The sequence below is a fragment of the Scardinius erythrophthalmus genome (genome assembly GCF_964197995.2).
Source record: "Scardinius erythrophthalmus genome assembly, chromosome: 3".
Classification (NCBI taxonomy): Eukaryota; Metazoa; Chordata; class Actinopteri; order Cypriniformes; family Leuciscidae; genus Scardinius; species Scardinius erythrophthalmus.
Genome location: NC_138223.1, coordinates 1,914,068 through 1,936,906, shown reverse-complemented (window position 1 = coordinate 1,936,906; position 22,839 = coordinate 1,914,068). Strand labels below are relative to the sequence as shown.

The window sequence follows — 22,839 nt, the reverse complement described above, 5'->3', positions numbered from 1 at the left end:
ACAGACAAACTAACACATAGAATAACATTATAACTTTAACACACTCAAATGCAGTTTAGTGTGATAGTGTAGAGCAAGTGAAACAGCGCTGCGTTCCCTCATAAGTTTCATTCGTCTAATAAACTGCCCTGTGTGAGTATTAATTCAGCTCTTGTGTGTAAGTTAGTTCAGTAGAATGAAATGTCCTCATTCCTTTATATCCGCAGGACTCGCGTGTGGCGCTGAGATCTGTCTCTCATTAGCACTCAGCTCTGCTTCATTCCACAGTCATGTTAAAAACATCAAAGTATTCACTCATCCATAAACTTATTAGATCCATCAGCTTGACGGCAAGTCCCATAATTCCGCTTATGCGTCATCAACCTACGCTTTTGTTATTGTAAGAGGTTAGTGACCCCTAGTGGCGAAAAAAATTACAAATTACATATTGTAGCTTTAACTGAACTCACACCCTTAAACTTTCAGGACTCACAACTGCATTCTCATCTAGACGGCGTCATGCACTCCTGAAGTTCATCACTACTGTATATCCCTCGCTGGAAAGGCAATATGCAAAGTAAAAAAAATATGCAATGTTGATTGTAAATATAATTACATTTGCATATCGGTGATCTTGTAAATATAACTGATGCATTACTGCTAAAAAATAAGATGCAATACTAATTTGACTTGCTTTTTGAAATAAGCATTCGGCAAGGGAAAGTGTGTGTGTGTGTGTAAATTGCAGCAGTGTATATCGCTTCATATCAGTAATAATGCTGAAACTGGTCATTGATGATGGTCATTGAATGCACTGTGAATGTGTATATGAAAACACACAGAGTAAAACTGTGGTTATTACTTCTATATTAGAAGTTAAAGAATTCTCTTTTGAACTCATCCACATATTTTATCCAGCAAATCAATATTTACAATAATAAATAAAAAAAGAACATAAACTATCTTGCACTTATTTTGTCATTGGACTCTTCTACCTCTCTCACTTTAATGGGACTTTTTGGCTTCACTAATTATTCTGAAGATAATAAACAACACTTTTATTTATTACTAATAATAATAATAATCACATTTATTTATTTATTCATATATTTATTTATTTACTCGTATTTTTGACAATTTCACATTAATAAGTATTCTAATATGAAACCCAACTTTATGGTTTTGTTGAATGTAAAATTGTAAACTGACAATATTGGAGACTTTATTATTTTTTAATAAAAAAATCTTTATGTAATCCCATTTGTACTTTTATTACTTATTTATTTTCTTGCACCTTTTATTGATTGTATTTGTATTATAGTCATTTCTCTCTCTCTCTCTCTCTCTCTCTCTCTCTCTCTCTCTTCTTTCTATTTCCTTGATTTATGGATTAATTAATTGCATTATTGCATAATTAATTTAATTGCAAAATTTATTTTGCAATTGAACAAATATATAATGATACATTTCCTTGACTCAATGTTATTTTAATATCATTGAGAAACTTTATTTTTGTATTAATATTTGTAGTTATTTTTTTATTTTTATATTTTCTGTTTCCGTTTTAATTCTAGTTCGAGTTTTTTTGTCATTTTTAATGGTGTTTTTGTTAAATATGTCTATGTAGTTTATATTATTTTTTAGTTTTAGTTATTTTAGCACATCAAGTTAAACATGAGAAATATTGGGAAAAAAACTAGCTGGAAAAAAAAGTTTCATATTTTTCAAGTAACACTTTTTTTTTTTGTATTGATCTTGTCAGGTTTCTATACAGTAGAATGTTCAGTGGTTCAGGCACATTTTGTGGTTTCTTGTCCACCTGTTGACTTCACCTGTTGAAAGTGATTAACTTTTTCATCGCCTGATTAAATCCCACACGGACGACGTGGTGTTGCCATGACAACAAATAGATTTCTCTCCGTCGTTCATTCGCCAGCCGCCCCTGAACGCATTAGCTTGTGTGAATCGAGCAGCAAGCGTCTCTGCGGAGATCTATCAATGAATAACCTGGAATAAACTGATCAGAGCCGCTGGTGAGGGGCGTTACGAGCGGGACATACAGATATGATAAATCATTTCTTAAGGAAATCACTTCAGCACGCTGGTATTTCACTCAGCTACGCAGTTTGGGGTTATCTGAGGTTACAAATACAGTTACTTGTGTGATGCTCGGACACATATGCCATCTCAAGTTTTTCTGATTTAGTTGATATTACTGTGCATCACTTCTGAAACTGTGCATTAGAAATAAATGTGATTTAAGAAAAGTTTTGACTGTGATCAGAGGCTGTCAAGATAAAAAAAACAAAAAAAAAAACATAAAACATAAAAATATCACTGCATAACACCAGCCCGAATGATTTCTTCTAAAGTGAATAGATTTGTTAATGACACCAAGCATTATCATCGCCAGAAATGTGCGACTGTGAGAAGATTATTATCTAAAGGCAAATTAAATCTGTGACTGTTCTTCACACAAACCTGTCACTAATTTCAACATAGTTTGAATATGGTCATATGGACACATTTTTATTATTTTTTTGCTCATTTCTGGAGCTTAAATGTACACATTTGGCATTCAAGTTATGCTTTTGATCAGTTCATGCATTCTCTGAATCAACCCCATGACTTTGGTGTTGCTACACTGTAAAATTAATCTTTGAAATTTACAGTAAAAACACAGCAGCTGTGGTTAACAGAACTTTACTATAATAAAAATACAGGACAACATTTTAGGTTTAAAAAACATGGATTTAATTAACTGATATAATGTTAATACATCAACCCACTCAAGTACTAAATGCTCTTTTGCACCATTATAATAAACTGAAAACACAGGTGAGAAAGAGCTTTTCCACACGCTGAGGGAAATACTAATATATATGGAGTCAGTGTCATAAACACAACAAATCATAGTAACACATGACAATAAGATATTGCAAGTAACATTCATTTAACAACAACATGATGTATCATAAAACCCTGATGTACATGACTGATAACAAAACTGTACATTTTTATATTTTACCTTCAAATGGCATGAAACGTTGATTTATTAGATTTATTATAGGTAAACTTGCTGTTAACAGGGTTTTACCGTGGCATATATATAAAAAAAATACCATTAGAAGTATGATCATTTTGTATAGTGCAGTGTCTGTACTATTTGAGCAACAATAATTATGATGGTATGATTTCAAAATCTGTTGCATTCTATGTAAAAATTTTGTGATTTTGTGAAAAAAAAAAAATGTGGTTGAGTAAAGTTTTTTGATGAATTGTTCCTTTAAACAGACCTGAGTATTCTGGTCTCTGAAAAACATGCTTAAAAGTTCAAATTAAATAGATAAAAAATATATACAAAGAGCAGGTGATGTGAAAAAAGTTCCTGTCCGATGCAAATCTAGTGATGCATCATAGAAGCAAATAACACAATTATCACCTCAATTAACTCCTCAGACTGAACCTGCACTGCGTTTCTCACCTGTTCTGTTCATGCAACCCTCATCTTTCTAACACCATCACCCTGAAACCTGCTAACAACCCTCATCCGTGACACCGGGAGCCTCGAGGGTTCAGCCTCTTCTGATCGCTCGCGGCCAGAAATATCTGCTTTATGACCTTCAGCCGAGCAGCTTTACACGCGAGAGCACCTGGAGTTTCATATGGCGCTTGCTAATTCTCCATGTGTCCCTTCATTAAAGTCAGAGCTAAAGAGCTGTCGCAAATCACAGCGAGTGTAAAACCCACGCGAGACGACTGCATATGAGCTTTGAGGAGTTGCATGCGTGGAACATCAGAAACGGGTTGTATGTGTTGTATTTGAACAAGGTTGTACATCTAACTGCATTAATGAAGATGCACTGATGCAAACACTCACATCTCGGTTAGGGGTGTGCGATATATATCGTCTACCATAATATTGTGATTGCTGTTTTGACGATGTGTGATCTGAAATTATCGAGTATGTTCCTCAATTTACTGAAAAAAAAGAGAGTTCTGCATATTCAACGTTTTATGTTTAAAACATCAAGACATTATGCATTTGTAATTGCATGTCCCTCTGATTTGCATTAAACAGTGTAAATACATGTAATACCACTTCAGATGCAGCTTCTGTGTTTCCTCTGCATTGCAAAGATTTCATTTAATTTGGTAACAGCCCTATTGTGTCTTATTATTATTATAATTAAAGTTATTGATTAAATGTAAGAATTTTGACACAAAAGTTGATGCATACATTTAATTAGGTTAAAAAAATGGCTTTAAATGGTAAAAATCGAATTAAAAGATCATGTCTGACAGTGCTGTGAACTGCCCACCGCACAAAATATGAAGAATATCATAAATCCCCTAATCTCTGTGTTGTTTTTTTGTCTTTAGCCATCGGTGAGCCGGTCAGCATAAACTGGTTCAGTCCTCAAGGCGAGCGCATGGTCTCAAACCAGAGAGTGATCGTTCACACGGAGGGCGTGCGGTCCAGGCTGACCATCTACAACGCCATCATCGAGGACGCTGGGATATACCGATGCCAGGCTGTGGACGCCAAAGCGCAGAGTCAGGAGGCCACGGTGGTGCTGGAGATCTACCGTGAGTTCCCACACCAGACCGGTGCATGTCATGAGCGTCTGCACACGGCAAACAATGCTTTTCTTACTTCGTCTTGTTTCCAGTTCTAATATCTAAACATTCTTAAATCATGATGCATTTACAAGATGAGTAAAATGACATAATATTGTGTCTTGTTTTTTGGGGGGAAATAAATCTAGATCAAGTGAGTTTTTGCTTTAAAAAAGCAAAATTATCTGCCAATGGGGTCAGAAAAATAATCTTAATTCAAACATAAACAAGATTATTATGCTTACCCCATTGGCAGATCATTTAGCTTGTTTTAAGCAAAAACTCACTTAATCTAGATTTTTGTTTCCTCAGAAAACAAGACACAATATCTTGTCATTTTACTCATCTTGTAAATGCATCTTAAGAATTTTTAGATATTTGGACTGGAAACTAGATAAAAGTACTAAGTAAAAATTGTCATTCAATTAGGGACAGATTTATTAACAGCTTTTGGTGTTAAAAAAACTACTGTCAGGATTTACTAAAGACACACAGCGAAAGATTAGCGCTGGAAAGGCGTGGACGCGTTTATTTGTGCGGCTGATCTTATTGCATTTGCTTTTATAGGAGTTTATAGGAGTCCCTTACCCCATCATGCCTCTATGTTTCTCAGAGGTGGTACAGTAAGATTGAGCTTATATACACCACTTAGGGATTTACAACTTCCTTGTAAGGTAGAAAAACATGTTGCTTATGTTTTAAAATGGATTGTATACCTCGTGCTTACAAAAGCACACCAGACACGGAATGCGTAGTTGATAGAATAGATTGCGTTTGTAATTATGGAAATGATCTGACTGCGTCTGTTCTTTAATTTGCGTGTCGTCAGTAGATCTCGCTCAGGACTTTCTGTTTTGGAATTGCACGCTCACGCTAATTTGCCGTTTAGTAAATTTGGCCCGTTGGTCACGATCGTAATGGAGGAATGGTAACAGAATGCTGATGGGATTTTTATTGGATGTAAAAATTTAAAATTTAAAACTAATTTATAAATATCTTGGTAACACTTTAGGTTCATTAGTCAATGTATTAACTAACATGACGTAACAATGAGCAATACGTTTATTACAGTGTTTATTAATCTTTGTTAATGTTAGTTAGTAAAAATGCAGCTGTTCATTGTTTGTTCATGTTAGTTCATAAACTAATGTTAACGAATACAACCTTTGATTTTAATAATGTATTAGTAAATGTTGAAATTAATACTAACTAAGATTAATAAATGCTGAAGAAGTATTGTTCATTCTTAGTTAATGTTAACTAAGGTAGTTAACTAATGAAACTTATTGTAAAGTGTTACCAATATCTTCCATGAATGCTGTGGTGTTGCTTGAGCGTCCTCATCTCCCGCAAGCAAGTTTTATACAGATTTGATTGATATTATAGAGGCGTATTAGTACTGAATTTAAATGAAGCTTGACACATTGACACCGCACTCATTGTGAAACGTTGTGATAGTTCTGATCTGCCACAACCAAAGGCACACACACCTTTCCCCAGCGCAGCTCTTCTTCAAAACATGATTTCTGCTGCGATGGAGCAAATCAGCCCAGACCTGTGAGGTTAAAAGTCGTCAGATTGATCAGAGCTGGCAAATTTTCATTTAAGAATTCATTTAAGACAGAATAGCATTACTTACTGTAGCAGTACTTGCATGTCGAGGCAAAAGTAGTTTCATTCTCAGACTCATTCACAGTATGTGTGCTGACCATCTCATGTGTTCTGCTCATGATTATTGCAAGCTTTTAGCTTCCAGGACTCACGCTGAATTAGTTTTTACAGTACAAGACTGATGAAATGAGTGCTTTCGGGGGGTGTAACTAGTCTCTGGATCTGCCAGAACTGTGCAGGTTGACCTTTAAAAGTCATCAAATCTTTAAATCTTCAGAATTTAGTTTTAAAAGGGCTAAATATCAGAATTTGAATTTATTAGTTGCTTTTTATTGACAATGTGTGAAATAAAAAGTCTATGAAAGCCTGAAAACGTATTTTTATGTAAATGAGTCTGGCTGGTTTTGCCCGGGAAAATCAAAAGGACGCGACGGTTTCGCTCCCGAGAGCCTCTCTTCCGTTCAATGGTGCATTAAACAAAAGCTTATGTTCAGGATAATGATTAAAGAGTTATTCTTTACTATGTTAATGTGTTATGCAAAGAAAGGGGATTCGTCTATATACAGTAGTCTATAGTCTCAAATATACTTTATGATCAAACTATCATAACAGTGACATATTAATGACCTCATCTGTTGACGGTGAATCGCAGAGATCGCTAATAACACAGGTTTCTGAATTCTACATATGTGACCCTGGACCACAAAACCAGTCACATGGGTCATTTTTTTAAAATTGAGATTTATAGATCATATGCAAGCTGAATAAATACGCTTCCCATTGATGTATGTTTTATTATGATAGGACAATATTTGGCTGAGATACAACTATTGTAAATCTGGAATCTGAGGGTGCAAAAAAATCGAAACATTGAGAAAATCTCCTTTAAAGTTGTTCATTTATGTTGGCGATTGTGCTGCATTCACTCACAATTTTTTTTTTATATATATCTTTACGGTAGGAAATGTACAAAATATCTTCATGGAACATGACCTTTACTTAATATCCTAATGATTTTTGGCATAAAAGAAAAATCAATAATTTTGACCCATACAATGTATTGTTGGCTATTGCCACAGATATACCCGTGCGACTCGAGACTGGTGACGTGATCCAGGGTCACACATAGCCACTTTAATCAAGTTTTACTTAAAGGGGGGGTGAAACGCTCATTTTCACTCAATCTCCTGTTAATCTTGAGTACCTATAGAGTAGTATTGCATCCTTCATATCTCCAAAAAGTCTTTAGTTTTATTATATCATATTAAGAAAGATAGGATGTACCGAGTCTTTCCGGAAAAAAACGAGCGGCTGGAGGCGTGCCGTGTGGGCGAAGCTAAAGCTGTGCTAACGCACCGAGCTAACAACACACAGAGACAATAGATTAGAAGCAGTTTTACTCACCGAACCTTTATCATTGTGACTGCTCGATCCTTAAGCATTAGACGATCTGCAAATCCGTCGATCTGGGCTTTGTTTATAAAACAATCATCGTCGAAATGCAGGGAACAAACAGTCTTACACAACTCCGTTTATGCTCAGGAAAACAAACTCCATCCACTGGTGCCTTAACGCCGGGTTCTTTGGGAATCTGTGCAGGGTTGTCTTGCCCTGGCAACCAAAAACACACTTCTTTGGTGACATTGGCTTCCCAAAAGCCGGGCAGGGCGCTTTGATGGCGAACTGCTTTCGCTCTCTCTCTCTGGTCTACGAGTGCGCGCGCGCCCGCGATCTTACCGGAGAAGTGCCCTTAGGACCCATATTAGGAAATTCCGTTACATCTGACGTCACACATACCCATACTGTACTCGAAAAAAACTTTCCGAAAATTGTGACAAACCGGAAGGAGTATTTTTGGCACAGAAATACTCCTTCAAACGTGCAATTAAATTTTTGAAACTTTGTCCATGTTTAGCATGGGAATCCAACTCTTTAACAGTGTAAGAAACTCAGTATGCATGAAATAGCATTTCACCCCCCCCCCCCCCCCTTTAAATATATAAAGAGCAAATACTCCCAGCCAACATAATATATTCTAAGAATGTTTTACTAATGTTTCCATTAAGTTATGAAAGCATTATTTCTAAATGTTCTCTGAAAACTCAAAACACCCAGTTTAAATATAAAAAATACAAATTACAAACTTTACTTCACAAACTCACTCAGTGTTGAAGTCATTCAGGCTGAACTGGTATATTATGAAGGTCGATACAAAAAGAAAACACAGAAAATAAAAAGCAAACCACTCTCAACATATTTTGTTTTTGAATAAATCTACTTTCATCAATAAGACGCTTTCCTCTTCTCAGAAGTGAAAAGATTGAGTGTTTTCTGTCAATGACCTTCAGTTCACAGTCTGTTGGATCGTGTTCTCCACAATGTCCTCGCACTGAAATGAAGCCAGATCTTCAGTGTTTTCAGTGGGTCAATGAGGGTAAACGCTGGAAAAATCAGTGTAGAAACAGGACCCAGTGCGCCGCTCTGCCCTGACCTCACCGCTCAAGACAAATTATGAGATTCAGAATAGAAAAATCATTTTAGAGAGATTCGGTCTGTTCACTAGAACACTTTAAGTATAACTGAGAGAATGAATGCAATTTTATATTTGAGATACTGTTTTGCCACTCCTGTCTTTCCATTCTATTTTTGAGTCTGATACTGCTTTGCTACTCCGGTTTTAAGGTTGCTCTTAGCTTTGCTGCTTTTATTTGTGTTTTATGCATTAAGTTATTTTATTATTTTATTATTATTTATCTGGTTGTTCTGTAAGCACTTTGGTCAGCCTATAGTGGCTGTTTTAAGTGTGCTATATGAATAAAGTGAACTTGAACTTGATCACCAGCTGTGGCTCATCATGCATCAAATATTTTTTCGGATATTCTAGACTACTTTTAGTCGTAAAGTCAGCAGGATTTAATGTATGGCTTCGGCAGGCATGTGTTATGATGCTCCTCAGCTCTACAGCGCCCCCACAGTTTTCCCATGCAAATCTGTGGTGAAAAATGGAACTGCAGCACACTCTGCTGTTGCCATTGGGAAAGATTTCAGGCTGTTATTATAATCACTTTCAGAACATTTTTTTTTTTTTCAGCTGTTGAACGATAAAAACAGCCAATAGCCAATCAGAATCCATCCTGCTTTAAAGAGCTCAAGCAGACGACAAAATCAAATAAGTTTAGATATGTGACTTTTTAATTTGCAGGATTTGTTTTCCTGAGCCGGTCTGTGTCCGGTTGAGGCACGTGTGAGATTCCTTGGGTCTTTTATGTTGTTGTGTTTGTTTGTTCACAGAGAAGTTGACGTTTCGCGAGGTGAAGACGCCGCAGGAGTTTCGTCAGGCCGAGGTCGCTGAGGTCATCTGTGATGTCATCAGTTCACCTGTGCCAGCCGTGTCCTGGTTCTACAAGAACAGAGAAATCACGTCCGAACCCAACAGTAAGAACTGAGACGCTTCATTTAACCCGCTGGTATTTTTATTTCAATGAAAGGATTAAGGAAATATTTTGATTTAATATTTTCGAATTTTTAGGGGATTTTATGGTACTAAATTATATTTATGTAATAGTTATGATCCTCTTATTACCTGTTAATCTCTTTTGGAGCATAGACCTGAAAATAAAATGTACAATTTCTTACTGTAAATATATAATACTGTATATGTGTGTGTGTGTGTGTGTGTGTGTGTGTGTGTGTGTGTGTGTGTGTGTGTGTGTGTGTGTGTGTGTGTGTGTGTGTGTGTATATAAACACACACACATACACACACCCATATATATATACACACAGATACATTTGTATGTATGTGTGTTACATACATACACACACACTTTTATGTTATATGTGATTAATTGTGATTACTCTATATGATTAATCACATCTAACATAAAAGTTTGTAAATATATAATGTGTGTGCGTATGTGTGTGATACACTGTACATAAATACACACTCACACATATATTTACAAACTTTTATGTTAGATGTGATTAATCGCAATTAATCGATTTGATTAATCGCCATTAATCACATCTAACATACAAGTTTGTAAATATTTAATGTATATATATATATATATATATATATATACTGTATATATATACTGTACATAAATACACACATGTATTTACAAATTTGAGAGAATTTGAATAAGAATATATCTCGTGTCATTTATTTTTAATCATTTAGCACACGCTTTTATTCAAAGTGACTTACAAATAAAGAGAACCGTCATTTATTGTACTGAAAGATGCACAAACACACATTGCTATCTAAACATTTTATGAAATGCTAAAACAATAAACCACATTCAGAGTCTGTATTCAGTAAAGTTCTCTGCTGACGGAATAAAAACTTCTATCTACATTTTAGGTGTCAAACCCTTAATTGACCTTTCGCCGAGCCCCGCCCCCCTTAGTTACTGTTGCTACGTCCGACAAACAAATGGTCAAACACGACCAGCGCGACAGATTGCCATGACGGAAAGAGGTATACCCGTGCGTGTCAGTGACCTTTTTTGGAGCAATACCTCCGCGATATCCTCCAGATCGAGGCAAAAAGTGTTACAGTATGCAGTGGAGGGATATATTATAATATAAAAATACGCAATGAAGGAGACACGACTACTATCTACGTCTCTATCGAGGCTAATGCTTAACGTTACCGGTGTTCATACACATCATTTGTGATTATGACAAAGAACAAGGAAACAAGTGTTTAAAAGCATTGTAAGACACTTACTGTTGTGTTTTTGTGTGAAAGAAAAAACTGTCTCTGAAAATAAAAGTGCTGTCAGCAATAATTTCTTATGTGTGTTTTTTCGCATAACACGACTAAAATTTTAAATGCTGCAAAACACATGGGAGTTATATTCCCGATGCTGTAGTTTATTTGATCAGTCATAGTATATCATTAATCAAGCTTAATTTGACTTTTCAACTACAATTAGGCAGGGTGAACTGAAAGCTTTTACAATCTTTTAGCTATAACTTATATCACTGACAAAAGTATGTGGTGGATTTTCTTCCAAAAATGATTTTCTTTCTCAAATTCATGCTTCAAGTTGACAAAGCACAATAAACGAAATCACACAATAACTGTTTAACCAGACATAGCCTTAATTTGCATTTAAATAACTTTCATTGATTGTCTTTCTTAATGCACTTACCATAATATTTATTAGGGGGACAACAGATCACAAAAATCGCGGTTGAGACCATAATATTTATAAGTGGTGCAACGGATCATAAAACTCGTGGTTCAGACATTATTATGTTTTTTGAGTTACAGATAGGAGTTTTTCAGATCAGAAAAACAAAACAAAAAAAAACTTTAAGTAACTTAGCCATCGATACCACAGCCAGCAGGCGTATTTATGCCTCTTAATGTTCGACACATTTAACTGGGATTGGGGCCGTCCACACTGTTTTATCCATTGTAGCAGTAGCAGTGAAAGAACACAACTCCTCCAGACAATCTCTCGGGGTTTGTAGTGTCCGATTTACAAACGCCATGGGCGCACGCTTCACCATCTTGCTAATGTTTGTCGGACCTGCTCACATAGTAACGGTTGCTATGATGTGTGATTGGACAATGGCCGTTTTGGGGGAGGGGCCGGCGAAAGGTCAATTGGAATTCAAAGGCAGAACTTTGACAAGCTATCTGCACTTTTCCAGCCTGAAAGATTAAAAGATGGAGATTTGATTATTTTTATTCTAATAAGGGAGCCCGTTATAAATGTCTCTCCTGGATGAGAAGAGAAAAGGTGTGTGTTTATCAGCGAGGGATGGCAAAAGCAAAAGAAAGGCTGTAATCCTGAAGGTGTTTCATTTAGTAGATGTCCTTGAAATGGAAGCAGAAGTAGTTTTGAGGATTGATGATAATATGTTCCTATTATTGTGCTCAGATGAAAAAGAAGTCTGTTGATTAAATCCTCTGCTTTTTTTCATTTCACCGCACAGAGGACTATATTGCTGTCAAAAGCTTTAAACATAGCAGAATGATTTCTCTTACAAACCCTATGTCTGGTTTTTAGTTTAGTGATCAATCCAAAAAATCCAAGACTGGAAAGTCTGAAGGATTCTTTGGCACAGACACAATTTATTTATTTTTTATTAGTGCAATTTGCTAACGTGAGTTTCAGGATCACTATTGCTGTTGCTCAAAGATTAGTCAAGTCACCTTTATTTCTATTGCGCTTCTTACAGTATAGATTGTTTCACTGTGATAACAGGAAAATAATGCAACAAATTTTGTTTCGGCTGTACAGCAGATCTAGAAGAAAATAGTGTCATAGTCCAGCGTAAGTAAGTTTAATTTCATTTATAACAGTAATCTTGGGGTGTGGATTCATTTAAAGCAGGGGTCACCAAACTAAGGCCCGCAGGCCGACTCAGGCCCGCCACCCCCCTTTGACTGGCCCCCCAGCCCCTCTGCCCCCCACTACTTGAACCGGCCCTATGAGGCAATCCCCAAAAGTCGTCATGGTACGGGCGTCACAGTTTGGTGCATACATTTACACGGAGAATACACGGTATAAAAATAAATAAAACTTGCGTGCAATTTATTTAATGTAATGCGGAACTACTGTTAGATACGCGGATTCTTAGGGACACCTAATCTGTAGCTCCGCCTTAGCTCTGAAGCTCTGAAGCAGGCTGCGGTGTAAAGATTGCAATGCTGGAATATGTTGAGAGAGAGGTGTGGGCGCGATCGAAAAGTCGTAAAGTGTTTACTTATATTTGTGTGTGTGTGTGTGTGTGTGTGTGTGTGTGTGTGTGTGTGTGTGTGTGTGTGTGTGTGTGTGTGTGTGTGGCGCTGCCGCGATCGAACAGTGGAAAGATAAAAACATACTCCGTCATTTAATTTATGCAGGACATCATTCAAACTGCAAAGTGTTTAAGTTACTGTTAATTACATTTTTAAGGAAAACAAATATATTAATCTGAAATGTAGCAGATTAATTTTCAATTAATTCAGGTACAATTACCAAACATATCAAGGTATTTTTATTAATTGAATTAATGAACTAATTATATAAAACTATTGTCAATGCACTACAAATAAACTGGTTCTATGCCTTTACTTTATTAATAAAACTTATTTAAAAAAAAAAATACAAGGCTTAAGATATTTATTTTTCTTTTGGTGGTCCAGCCTGAGACATGCACTGCATTTTTGTTTTGCTTTTCCCTTCATTGTACCCAACCGTGATGTCTGAACCGAGGTATGAACCGAACCGTGACTTCTGTGTACCGTTCCACCCCTAATACAGAGTGCAGAGTTTTCAAAGAACAGTGGACCAACGATTATTTGTGAAGAATAACTTTAAATAAAACAAAGTGTGAAGACTCGATTACAACTTTTGCAAACCACTAGTAAAGATAAACAAATATGTGCCAGGAATCAAGTTTTGATATAGTAGTGTGGATATAGTAGTGGGGATGGCTGTGCCAGGCTAGTAATCTCTACTACACAATGAGGCCTGCTGGTGGTCATTTTGGTCTGGGTCATACAATTCTATGTTATATAGCTGACCCGGCCCCGGCCCCCCATCACAGTCAGGAACGATAATGTGGCCCCCAGAGAAAAAAGTTTGGTGGCCCCTGATTTAAAGTAATGTAATCGTCTGGTTTTAGCCAGGTTTTTGTCAAACACAGCACATCTAGGTTATGATCTGTAATCGTATCAATAGCAATAAGTTACAGAAAAACCACATGAATTTCAAGTTATCACATGTGTTTCACATGTGTAAATGTTCCAAAAGCACACATTTCCCATGTGCAAAACACGTTTCACATGTGATCCACATATTTCACATGTGCTTTTAACATGTTTTTTGTGTGTTAAATTTCATATGTGCAAAATCACATGTGCATGTGGTCACATGAGTTTTTGCACATGTAAAGTTTATGTGTTTTTTTCTGTATGGGCTTTTGAAGAAAGGGATTGAATATTCAGCAACCTGAGCTTTATCATTTGTTAATCTGTATTATTTATGTTTTTTTTTATTTGTTGAACATCAATTACATTTTTATCCTTAAATGGGTTTGGGAGTTTTTTGTATTTCCTAGTTCGGGGAACAGACACAGGGCCCTATTTTAAGGATCTAAGTGCATGGTCTAAAGCGCACAGCGCAAGTTCACTTAGTGCGTGTCTGAAACCACTTTTGCTAGTTTAATGACGGGAAAAATGGTCGGTGCTCCCGGCGCATGGTCTAAAAGGGTTGTCCCTATTCTCTTAATGAGTAATGAGTGTGTTTTGGGATATACGGGCGTTAAACCAATCAGAGTCTCATCTCCCATTCCCTTTAAATGCCAGTTGCGCTCGCACCATGGCAGATTCGCTATTTACATGAGGGAATTTGATAGTGGAAAGACCGAAGCGTCTCCAGAGTGTAAACGGATCTGCTCGTGCGCGAGGTTAAAGCCCGAAAGCAGAACATCTACGGGACAAGCCGGATTCACCATATCTTTATGTACACAATAATAATATTTTACATTGTAATCCTTTTAATTTTAAATATTTTGCATGTTTGTGTGCTGCTGTGCGTCCCTGTGTGTGTAATAAGCAGAGTGTACGCGCGGTATAGGTGCACATTACTAATGCTCACATTACAAAAAAATAAAATTTTGTGCCATTGACTTTAGACCAGGTTTCAGTTGGTCAATGGAAACAGTTTGACCATGTGAAAACCAGTGGAACCAATGGTTTCAGTTGGTCAGGACATGAAAATGATAACTGCGTTGGGCTGAAACTAGCAAAAAACACTTGCGTCACTCTTGGCGCTGCATTGCGCCGGGTGTAAGATAGGGCCCACAGTCTCTATGTGATGATATCTAGGTGAAAGAGTCTCTATGTGTTGGGATTTATCTGACTTCATGACGTGAGACAGCTAGCAGACGGTGGGTTTAGCCAGTCTGACCTGAGCCCCAGTTAGTCAAGGTTCAACTCTAATGGCCCTTTCACACCTTCCTTTTTTGGTCCAGATTTTCTGATTTCCAGTTTGATCCGAATCAAAAATTGCAGGTGTGAAACCTCCCCCGGACCACGGTCCGGACCAAACAGACGAAATTTGGTCAGACGTAAAGAGGTAGTCTCGGTCCGGATCAAACTGAACAAAGGTTTGGTTCGTTTCTAGTGTGAAAGCATTTTCTGTATGGTTCGGACTTTCAGAACATTTACAGGAAGTTCCGGATGTTCCCGCAGGATTGCTCGCAGTCTCCTCTTCTTTTCCTGCCGGCGATGATAAAATGTTCGCACAACGAGGACGTTGATTTGGCGAATGTGACCTCGCCTGGAGTATAGCTGGAGCTGCAGGGAGTAATGCCGTAATAATAACAGTATAGTGGCAACGATATGCGTCTGTTCATTCATTCCTGTCAAAGTTTCCCGCCGAACTGACAACACACTGACGTCAGACGCACGTCCGCTTACAAACCAGTCAATGTCAAGATGCAGCCCACACAGATGATGACGACAGGACGCAAGTGTGTATGTAAAGTTCTTTAGTGCGCTTGCATAATTGCAATGTGAAACCAAACCAAAACTTACCGAATGTATAAAATGTATCAAAACATGAACTTTGGTGTGGACTCTCAGGTGTGAAAACGCTGTAAGACTGTGTGTCATATTACTAGAGAGAAGAGCAGCACCATCTCTTTTTAACAGGTCAGGTCTGCCCCAAAAACGTTTCCAATTGTCTGTGAACCCTATATTATTCTGCGGACACCACTTAGACTTAGTGTTTGAACATTTCAGCACGTACGATTAAACCAATGCAATAAGTGCCGTATAGATCCATCTGTCTCTGACTGCTTGTGAATAACACTCACACACACAGCCATAACATGCAGTGATTAGTCTTGATGTCTGTGTTTCTTTCTCTTCCTGAAGGCAGATTTCAAGTCCTTCCCAGCAACAACCTGCAGATCCAGCGAGTGAGCAAAGCTGACGAGGGTGTGTATCGCTGCGAGGCACGCGTGGAGGCCCGAGGAGAGATCGATTTCAGGGACATCGTGGTGCTGGTGAACGGTGAGAGCTGTTGTTCACTGTGTGGAAACATGTGTGCAACTTCTCACTGAGATCTGAACAGCTCAATATCTGTGTAGCGCTCGACACAGGGACCTGAATTGTATGTTATGTCTTGACTCACAAGTGTCTATTATAAAGAAAGTCCATTAACACAATCACTCTTTTTTTGTACTGTTAAAAGAGCTAAAGTTTTATTGAATGACAATTGGTCAGTTAATTTTTTTTCTTTCCAAATTAAAATTTGTACTTGGTTAACATTACGGGTCCTATTTTAACGATCTGAAACGCAAGTATCAAACGCGAAACGCAAGTAACTTTGTGGGCGGATCTCGGGCGCTGTTGCTATTATACCGGCGGGATAAATGACTCTTGTGCCCGACGCAAATCTAAAATGTGTTGGTCTGAAGCAGCTTCATTACTCATAGGTGTGGTTTGGGCGTAACGTGAAATAAACCAATCAGAGCGTCATCTCACATTCCCTTTAAGAGCAGGCGTGCTTGTTCCATGGCAGATTGCTATTATAACGGCGGATTTGCCAGGAGCGGATCACAGCCGAGGAGACCGACGTTCTCGTCAGGGCTGTAAAACACAGAGAAGTGACATTGGGGATGGAGAAACACACCCAGATTAGCTTCGGTTAAACAGGCGTATAATAATTTGGGTAAATGTGTAAACTAGATTTATGCCTATTTTTCACATCTTCATGGACACAACAATAATTTCCCTCGTGTGGTAATATTTTTCCTTGTAATAATGTAGCCTATGATTTGCAAACATGAAAACTGCTGCGTCTGTGTAGATGACAGAAGAAAATTGTATGTGCATTGTGCACACGCTACATTATGGCCAAGCACGCGCCCTTAAAATAGCCTCTGAATAACATGCGCAACGCGCCACTGACTTTAGACGAGGTTTCTCCTGGTCTGTGGCGAAATTGTTTTCTGAAACTGCAAAATAGCACCAGGGAACGTTTGCGCCGGAACACGCCTCCTCTTTTCCCTGAACCGCCCCCGGGAGCGCAAGTTCATTCCCTAATTTACCGACGTGCGTCTGTGGAGGGAAAAGTCCGCTGTGCATCGGGTGCAAAATAGGAATGATACATGCATCGGTCTACAAAGTCAATTGCGCTGGGTGCAAGATAGAGCCAATATGTACTAAATGTACACATCTATGAATTTTTTTATGGGAAATGAAACATTTTGGTCATTTTTATTGTGTTTAAGATGGTGGTGTGTTGCGTTTAGACTGCTAAACTAGCTTAAACTAGCTTAGCAAGACTTCCTTGGTCAACCAGCTTTATCAGGCCATGCTAGATGACAGGTTTTGCTGGTAAAGGTTTGTCTATGATGGTTATGTAAACCAGTCTGAAGAGACCAGTTAAGACCGTAATGCTGGTCTTTTGACGTTCAAACTAAAATGGGCGTTTCACATTACAAATCCACACATAGTTTATCATCTCAGCGTTTTTACACTCAATTTTCTGCTGACTAGATTTGAGACTAAATGTTTCAATTAGCATACTCTTCAAGCTTCTGTGAGTCACAAGCAAACGAAGACCTTATCTTGGCGAGCGCTTCACAAAACACTGCCTGTCTTTTGAACTCATTCATTTACCTTGTTCCGCGAAATGAGCCGCCGTCAGGATTTGATAGCGCTGAGCTCTGCCTGAACGGACACAATAGTATTTGCACAACTCATACTTCTTTAAACTGATGTAATAGCATGCAAAGAAGAAGAAAAAAAAAGCATATTGCATTCAATTTAGCATCACCACTTATAGCTCTCAGGAAGATCCAATAAGCTTGCTCAATGAGGCGCATCCTATTATCCCGAAGACATGGCAAGCGCCGTCTGCCACCAAAACAGAACAACCTGCTGCTTAAATCACTTAGCAAACGCTGACTAGAAAGCGTCAACGGCTGAGTCTCGTATCCAAGAACAGAGATTGAATCCAGAATTTTCCCCTAGATTTATTCCCAGCCTTGGCTTGAGCTGCGGTGGATCGTAACGGCGTGTTGAAACACCATACGCTGCTTTAATGAAATGCCCCTTTCTGCTTTGACCTTCCTTATTGAATTAACGTGGCCATTTTGCTTATATGCGCACCATCTGTTTGAGGCTAGTTTGGAAGATTGAAGACTCTTTGAGGGAAATATGATTGGTGATTGTGTTATGAAACCAATATGTTTTGTTGAAGACAAAAATATAGTACTGCAAGAAATGCCCTTCTTGAAACAAGCAAGATGCACTTAAATCTAGGTGTACTAAAATCAAGCAATACAAATCTGCAAATGGAGTTGATAAGAATCTTTGAAAATAGCATAAATATCCAGCCCGTTCTCATCCTAGGGCGTCATATATTGACGCTTTTGACATTTCGTGGACATTGAACGCATATGGCCCCCTTTAGCGTCAATATGAGACGCAGATAGAAATGGGCCAGAAGGCGCCTCCTAGCGGTCTAACCCTAACCCTACACCAGACCTAAACCTACCCATAACCGAACAAAGCTCTGTGCGTGTCATATTGACACTAAAGGGTGCCATGTGCGTTCGATGTAGACGAAATATCAAAAGCGTCAGTATATGACGCCCAAGAATGAGAATGCGTTGAAATATCTAGTCACTAATAAATGCTATTGGATCTTAAAACTAAACAAAAATGATAAATAATTAGTTACATTTTCAGAATATTAAACCTTAACCTTAAACAGCTTGTCAAAAAAATTAAGATGCACAATAACCTGAAAAAAGATGAAATTCTTAAAACAACCCAATAAATTAAGAATTTTTTATTTAATTCTTTGCAGTGTAACAAAAACAATCATATTTGACCTTTCTTAATTAAGATTCAAGCACAAAAACTTGCACTTTATAGCTGTTGTTGTTTTTGGTAAAAAAATACCTCAAAATTAGCTAAAGTTCACAAGAAGACCAATTGTCTTAAATTAAGATTTACAGTACATTTACTTTCTTAGATTTGAATTTTTGCAGTGTGGATATATATATACACGTCATATTTACTGTAAGAATTTAGAGATGCAACTTCTCAGAGCATTTTTAGGCCACAAACAGAATAACAGAAGTGATGTTACGTCTCTAAATTCATGCACAGCATCGCTTTAATAATTAATATTAAGTTAGGGTGAGTTAAGTCAGTCATATATTGTGTTTTTTGATAATGTTGTGCTTGTGTCTCCACCAGTTAGCTGAACCAGCAAGACTTCTCTAGGTCGAACTGGTTGACCAGCATGAGCTCGTAACCAGCGTAAACCAGCATTTGTGACATTCTGAGATTGTGTTTTAGCAGAGATTCTTCACATAATTGAGCAAGTGCTTTGGTTCCTTGTTTGTTGCGTTTCCCTGTCTTCGAATTATCCTGTACAGTTGTGTATGTGGAATACGTATACGCTGATGATTAGCATGCAGACATGCGCTAGCGTGCTCTTTCCGAGCCCTTAACCCCGACTTTCATCATCAGAGGAGCCGTATCAGTGCAGACAGGGGTCGAATCGGCAACTTCTCTCCACGTCTGCTTGATCTTTTAAAAGGAAATGTCACAGAGATGTCCTTCACCGATACACATCACCAAAAAAAACGAGTCATTTCAACCTCTTTGAACTCGGGCGAATTCTAACAGGGAGCAAATCACAGAGCGGCGAATAATGATTGTGCTCGGCGAGAAACATTGTTGAGGTCTGTTTTATTCTCTTCAATCATCGTATCAGATCGATTCAGCCCATCAGACTGACATCAAACAGATGTCCTGAAATAAGGACATTACTGTGGGAAAGTTAAGGGGAATTAAACTAAAGAGAGAATGTTGACAAACGGCTGACGTGGTTGATAGTTAAATTAGTTTAATTCATAGACTGTAAAAAAATATGTGCGTAGTGTCCGTGACGTCACCCGTAGTGTTTCAGAAGAGCGTTTTTGAAGCCCAAAGTGGGCGGAGCCGGCCGTCGCCATCTTGGCCGCACGTCACTCCCGGATAAACGGAAATGTGCAGCGAGGCGGATTAGCTGAGGTGACGTGACGTTAACATACAGCAGACAAACGGCTAGTAGTGACATCAGCGGCAATCCACCTGTCACTCAAGTGGCCACGCTCTTAATTATGCAGAACTTTAAGGCTTAATATAATTTAAACGGATGAGTTATAAAAAAATTCACCTGCCTCACAGTCGTCGTAAAGGGCAAAATTAGCTGTATAGACCAAAACCACTTTTTGCACCAGGCTGTAAACATGTTTTTTTCTGCTGTAAAGTTGGGCATTTTAACATGGGGGTCTATGGGATTGAGTCTCTTTTGGAGCCTGTCTCTATAAACTGCAGTTTAAGTCACTTCAGTGTTGGAATCAAGAGAGAGAGCGGAAGGTTGTCGTTCCGTTTAATTACAGACAGGGGACACATATGTTGGGTAATTGTTAGTATCCAAACATGACAAATGCAAGCATCTGACTTTACCTGCATATTGAACATGCACGATTAACTGTGTGTCTGGTGTCGTTCCAGTTCCTCCAGTTCTGTCCGTGCCACAGCAGTCCTTCAACGCCACGGCAGACTACCAGGAGTCCGTGACGTTCACCTGCATCACCTCCGGCTCCCCCGACCCTCAGGTGACCTGGTACTGGTGGGTAACAGTAACGTTTGTCAAGAGAAACTCTGAATGTTGGTGCTCAGCTGACTTTGGCTGATGTTCTAGCAAAGTTATGAACGATCGTTCTTCTGGTAACATTAAAGGGGTAGTTCGCTCAAAAGATAAGAATCGTCAGTATTTACTCACCCTGGTGTTGTTCTAATGCTGTATGCCCTTGTGTTTTTTCGAAACTTGAAATACAATCCTTGTACATTCTTCTCTGGGGTGAATATATGCGTTTAGTTTGTCGTAACAAGATATCGCGTTCACATTTGTCAATCTGACTGAGGTCTTGTCCGGAGATATTAAACTCAGTGAAGAAAGTACACAGAGACTTTTTTGGGGAATTTCCTTTTTATTAATCTTATTTTCTCACAACTTGTTTTTCACCGAACCCTATCATATACCCTTGTGGAATATATGACACGTGTCGCATGAGATCTGTGATACTTTTGCATTTTATTTTTTTTTGCATTCAAAGCTTGATGCTGGCCGCTATTTCACTGCGATTATATGTAAGAGCGCGAGCGGGACATTTTTAAATTTTTTTTGTGGACTGAAAATGTCAGGGTGAGTAAAAAAAATACTTAGAGTGAACTATCCCTTTAATAGAATGTTCGTTCAGAGTTATCTGTTCTGCAGAATGATGTAATGGATAGTTTGCATAACCAAGAAAAACTTTGAAAAACTGGACATAAATGACCTTTTCCTGGCCTAATTGGATCATTGCCAAAATGCTCTTAGAACATATGTTTTATTCCTTAAGCTTAGAGACAGACCTTAAAGATCCAGCGGTTGGGCGTGAGTGTGTGAGTATGTGAGTGTATGAGTGTGTAATTGAGTGAGAGTGAGTGAGTGAGTGAGTGAGTGAGTGAGTGAGTGAGTGAGTGAGTGAGTGAGTGAGTGAGTGAGTGAGTGAGTGAGTGAGTGAGCGTGTGTGTGTGAGCGTGTGTGTGTGAGTGAGCGTGTGTGTGAGTGAGCGTGTGTGTGAGTGAGCGTGTGTGTGAGTGAGCGAGTGAGTGAGTGAGTGAGAGTGTGTGTGTGTGTGTGTGTGTGTGTGTGTGTGTGTGTGTGTGAGAGAGAGAGTGAGTGAGTGAGTGAGTGAGTGAGTGAGTGAGTGAGTGAGTGAGTGAGTGAGTGAGTGAGTGAGTGAGTGAGTGAGTGAGTGAGTGAGTGAGTGAGTGAGCGAGTGTGGGGGGCCCTGGACATCATTGCTAGTATATAGGTCACAGTGTCCTCGATTCATCTATCTCTCTGTATGCAAATGTCAGCGTGTCTGTGGCGTTGGACGTGAAGAGGTGATCTGTGCTTTGATCAGATGTTCAAAGCCTTGCATGATCACTGAGGCAAGGGCCGGAATCACTCAAACTCGGGCTTTCTCTGAAATCTGTGCATTGTGTGAGGGAGAAATTCAACGTGCCTTTTGTAAATGTTTGCTCGCTGACCTGTGCGGACTAGAAGAGTTGCGTTGTACATTTCAATATTTTGGCAAATCTGACAGACGTTGTTGATATCTTTCTGGAATTCTAGAGAGATGCATGTGAGAAACATCTGAGAAGCTGGACAACAGCCTCCATTTGTTCTCCATATAGTCTCATTGCTGTCTGGAGATATTCTCTCTCAGTTTTTGATTTGTTTTTCTCATGAGTGGAGCTGATGAGACGGTCCAGAGAAGTTCGAAAGGTCCATCAGTGAATATTGCAAGCGTAAAGTGCAGCGCAATTATAGTTTCCACCGATTTAAACCCATTAAGGATTGGCACGATAGTTTTGTAAATGTTCATCAAATCAAGAGGTATTTTTACCGCAGAAGAACAAAGTTCTCTTTAATTCACTCCAACTTCTTTTTGAGTCATGTCAGAGGAGTTCACTGCTATAAAAGACACTGTGTAGATTCACAAATTAATATTAATGTGAGGTTTTTAAATGCTGTTCAGTTGCACAGACAGGAGATACATGATCCTGCAG

The 22,839-nt window shown here is 38.4% G+C and overlaps 1 protein-coding gene across 1 annotated transcript in view; it reads left to right on the top strand.

Moving 5' to 3' along the window:
- LOC308688899 (neural cell adhesion molecule 2) overlaps positions 1-22,839 on the top strand; it is a gene marked incomplete at its 5' end in the record, with an annotated part of 126,430 nt that overhangs the window by 40,537 nt on the left and 63,054 nt on the right. Inside the window, 4 exons of the mRNA XM_081362336.1 lie at positions 4,363-4,569; positions 9,502-9,645; positions 16,099-16,236; positions 20,749-20,866. Coding sequence (XP_081218462.1) covers positions 4,363-4,569; positions 9,502-9,645; positions 16,099-16,236; positions 20,749-20,866 — 607 coding nt within the window. The remainder of the gene's footprint in view (positions 1-4,362; positions 4,570-9,501; positions 9,646-16,098; positions 16,237-20,748; positions 20,867-22,839) is intronic.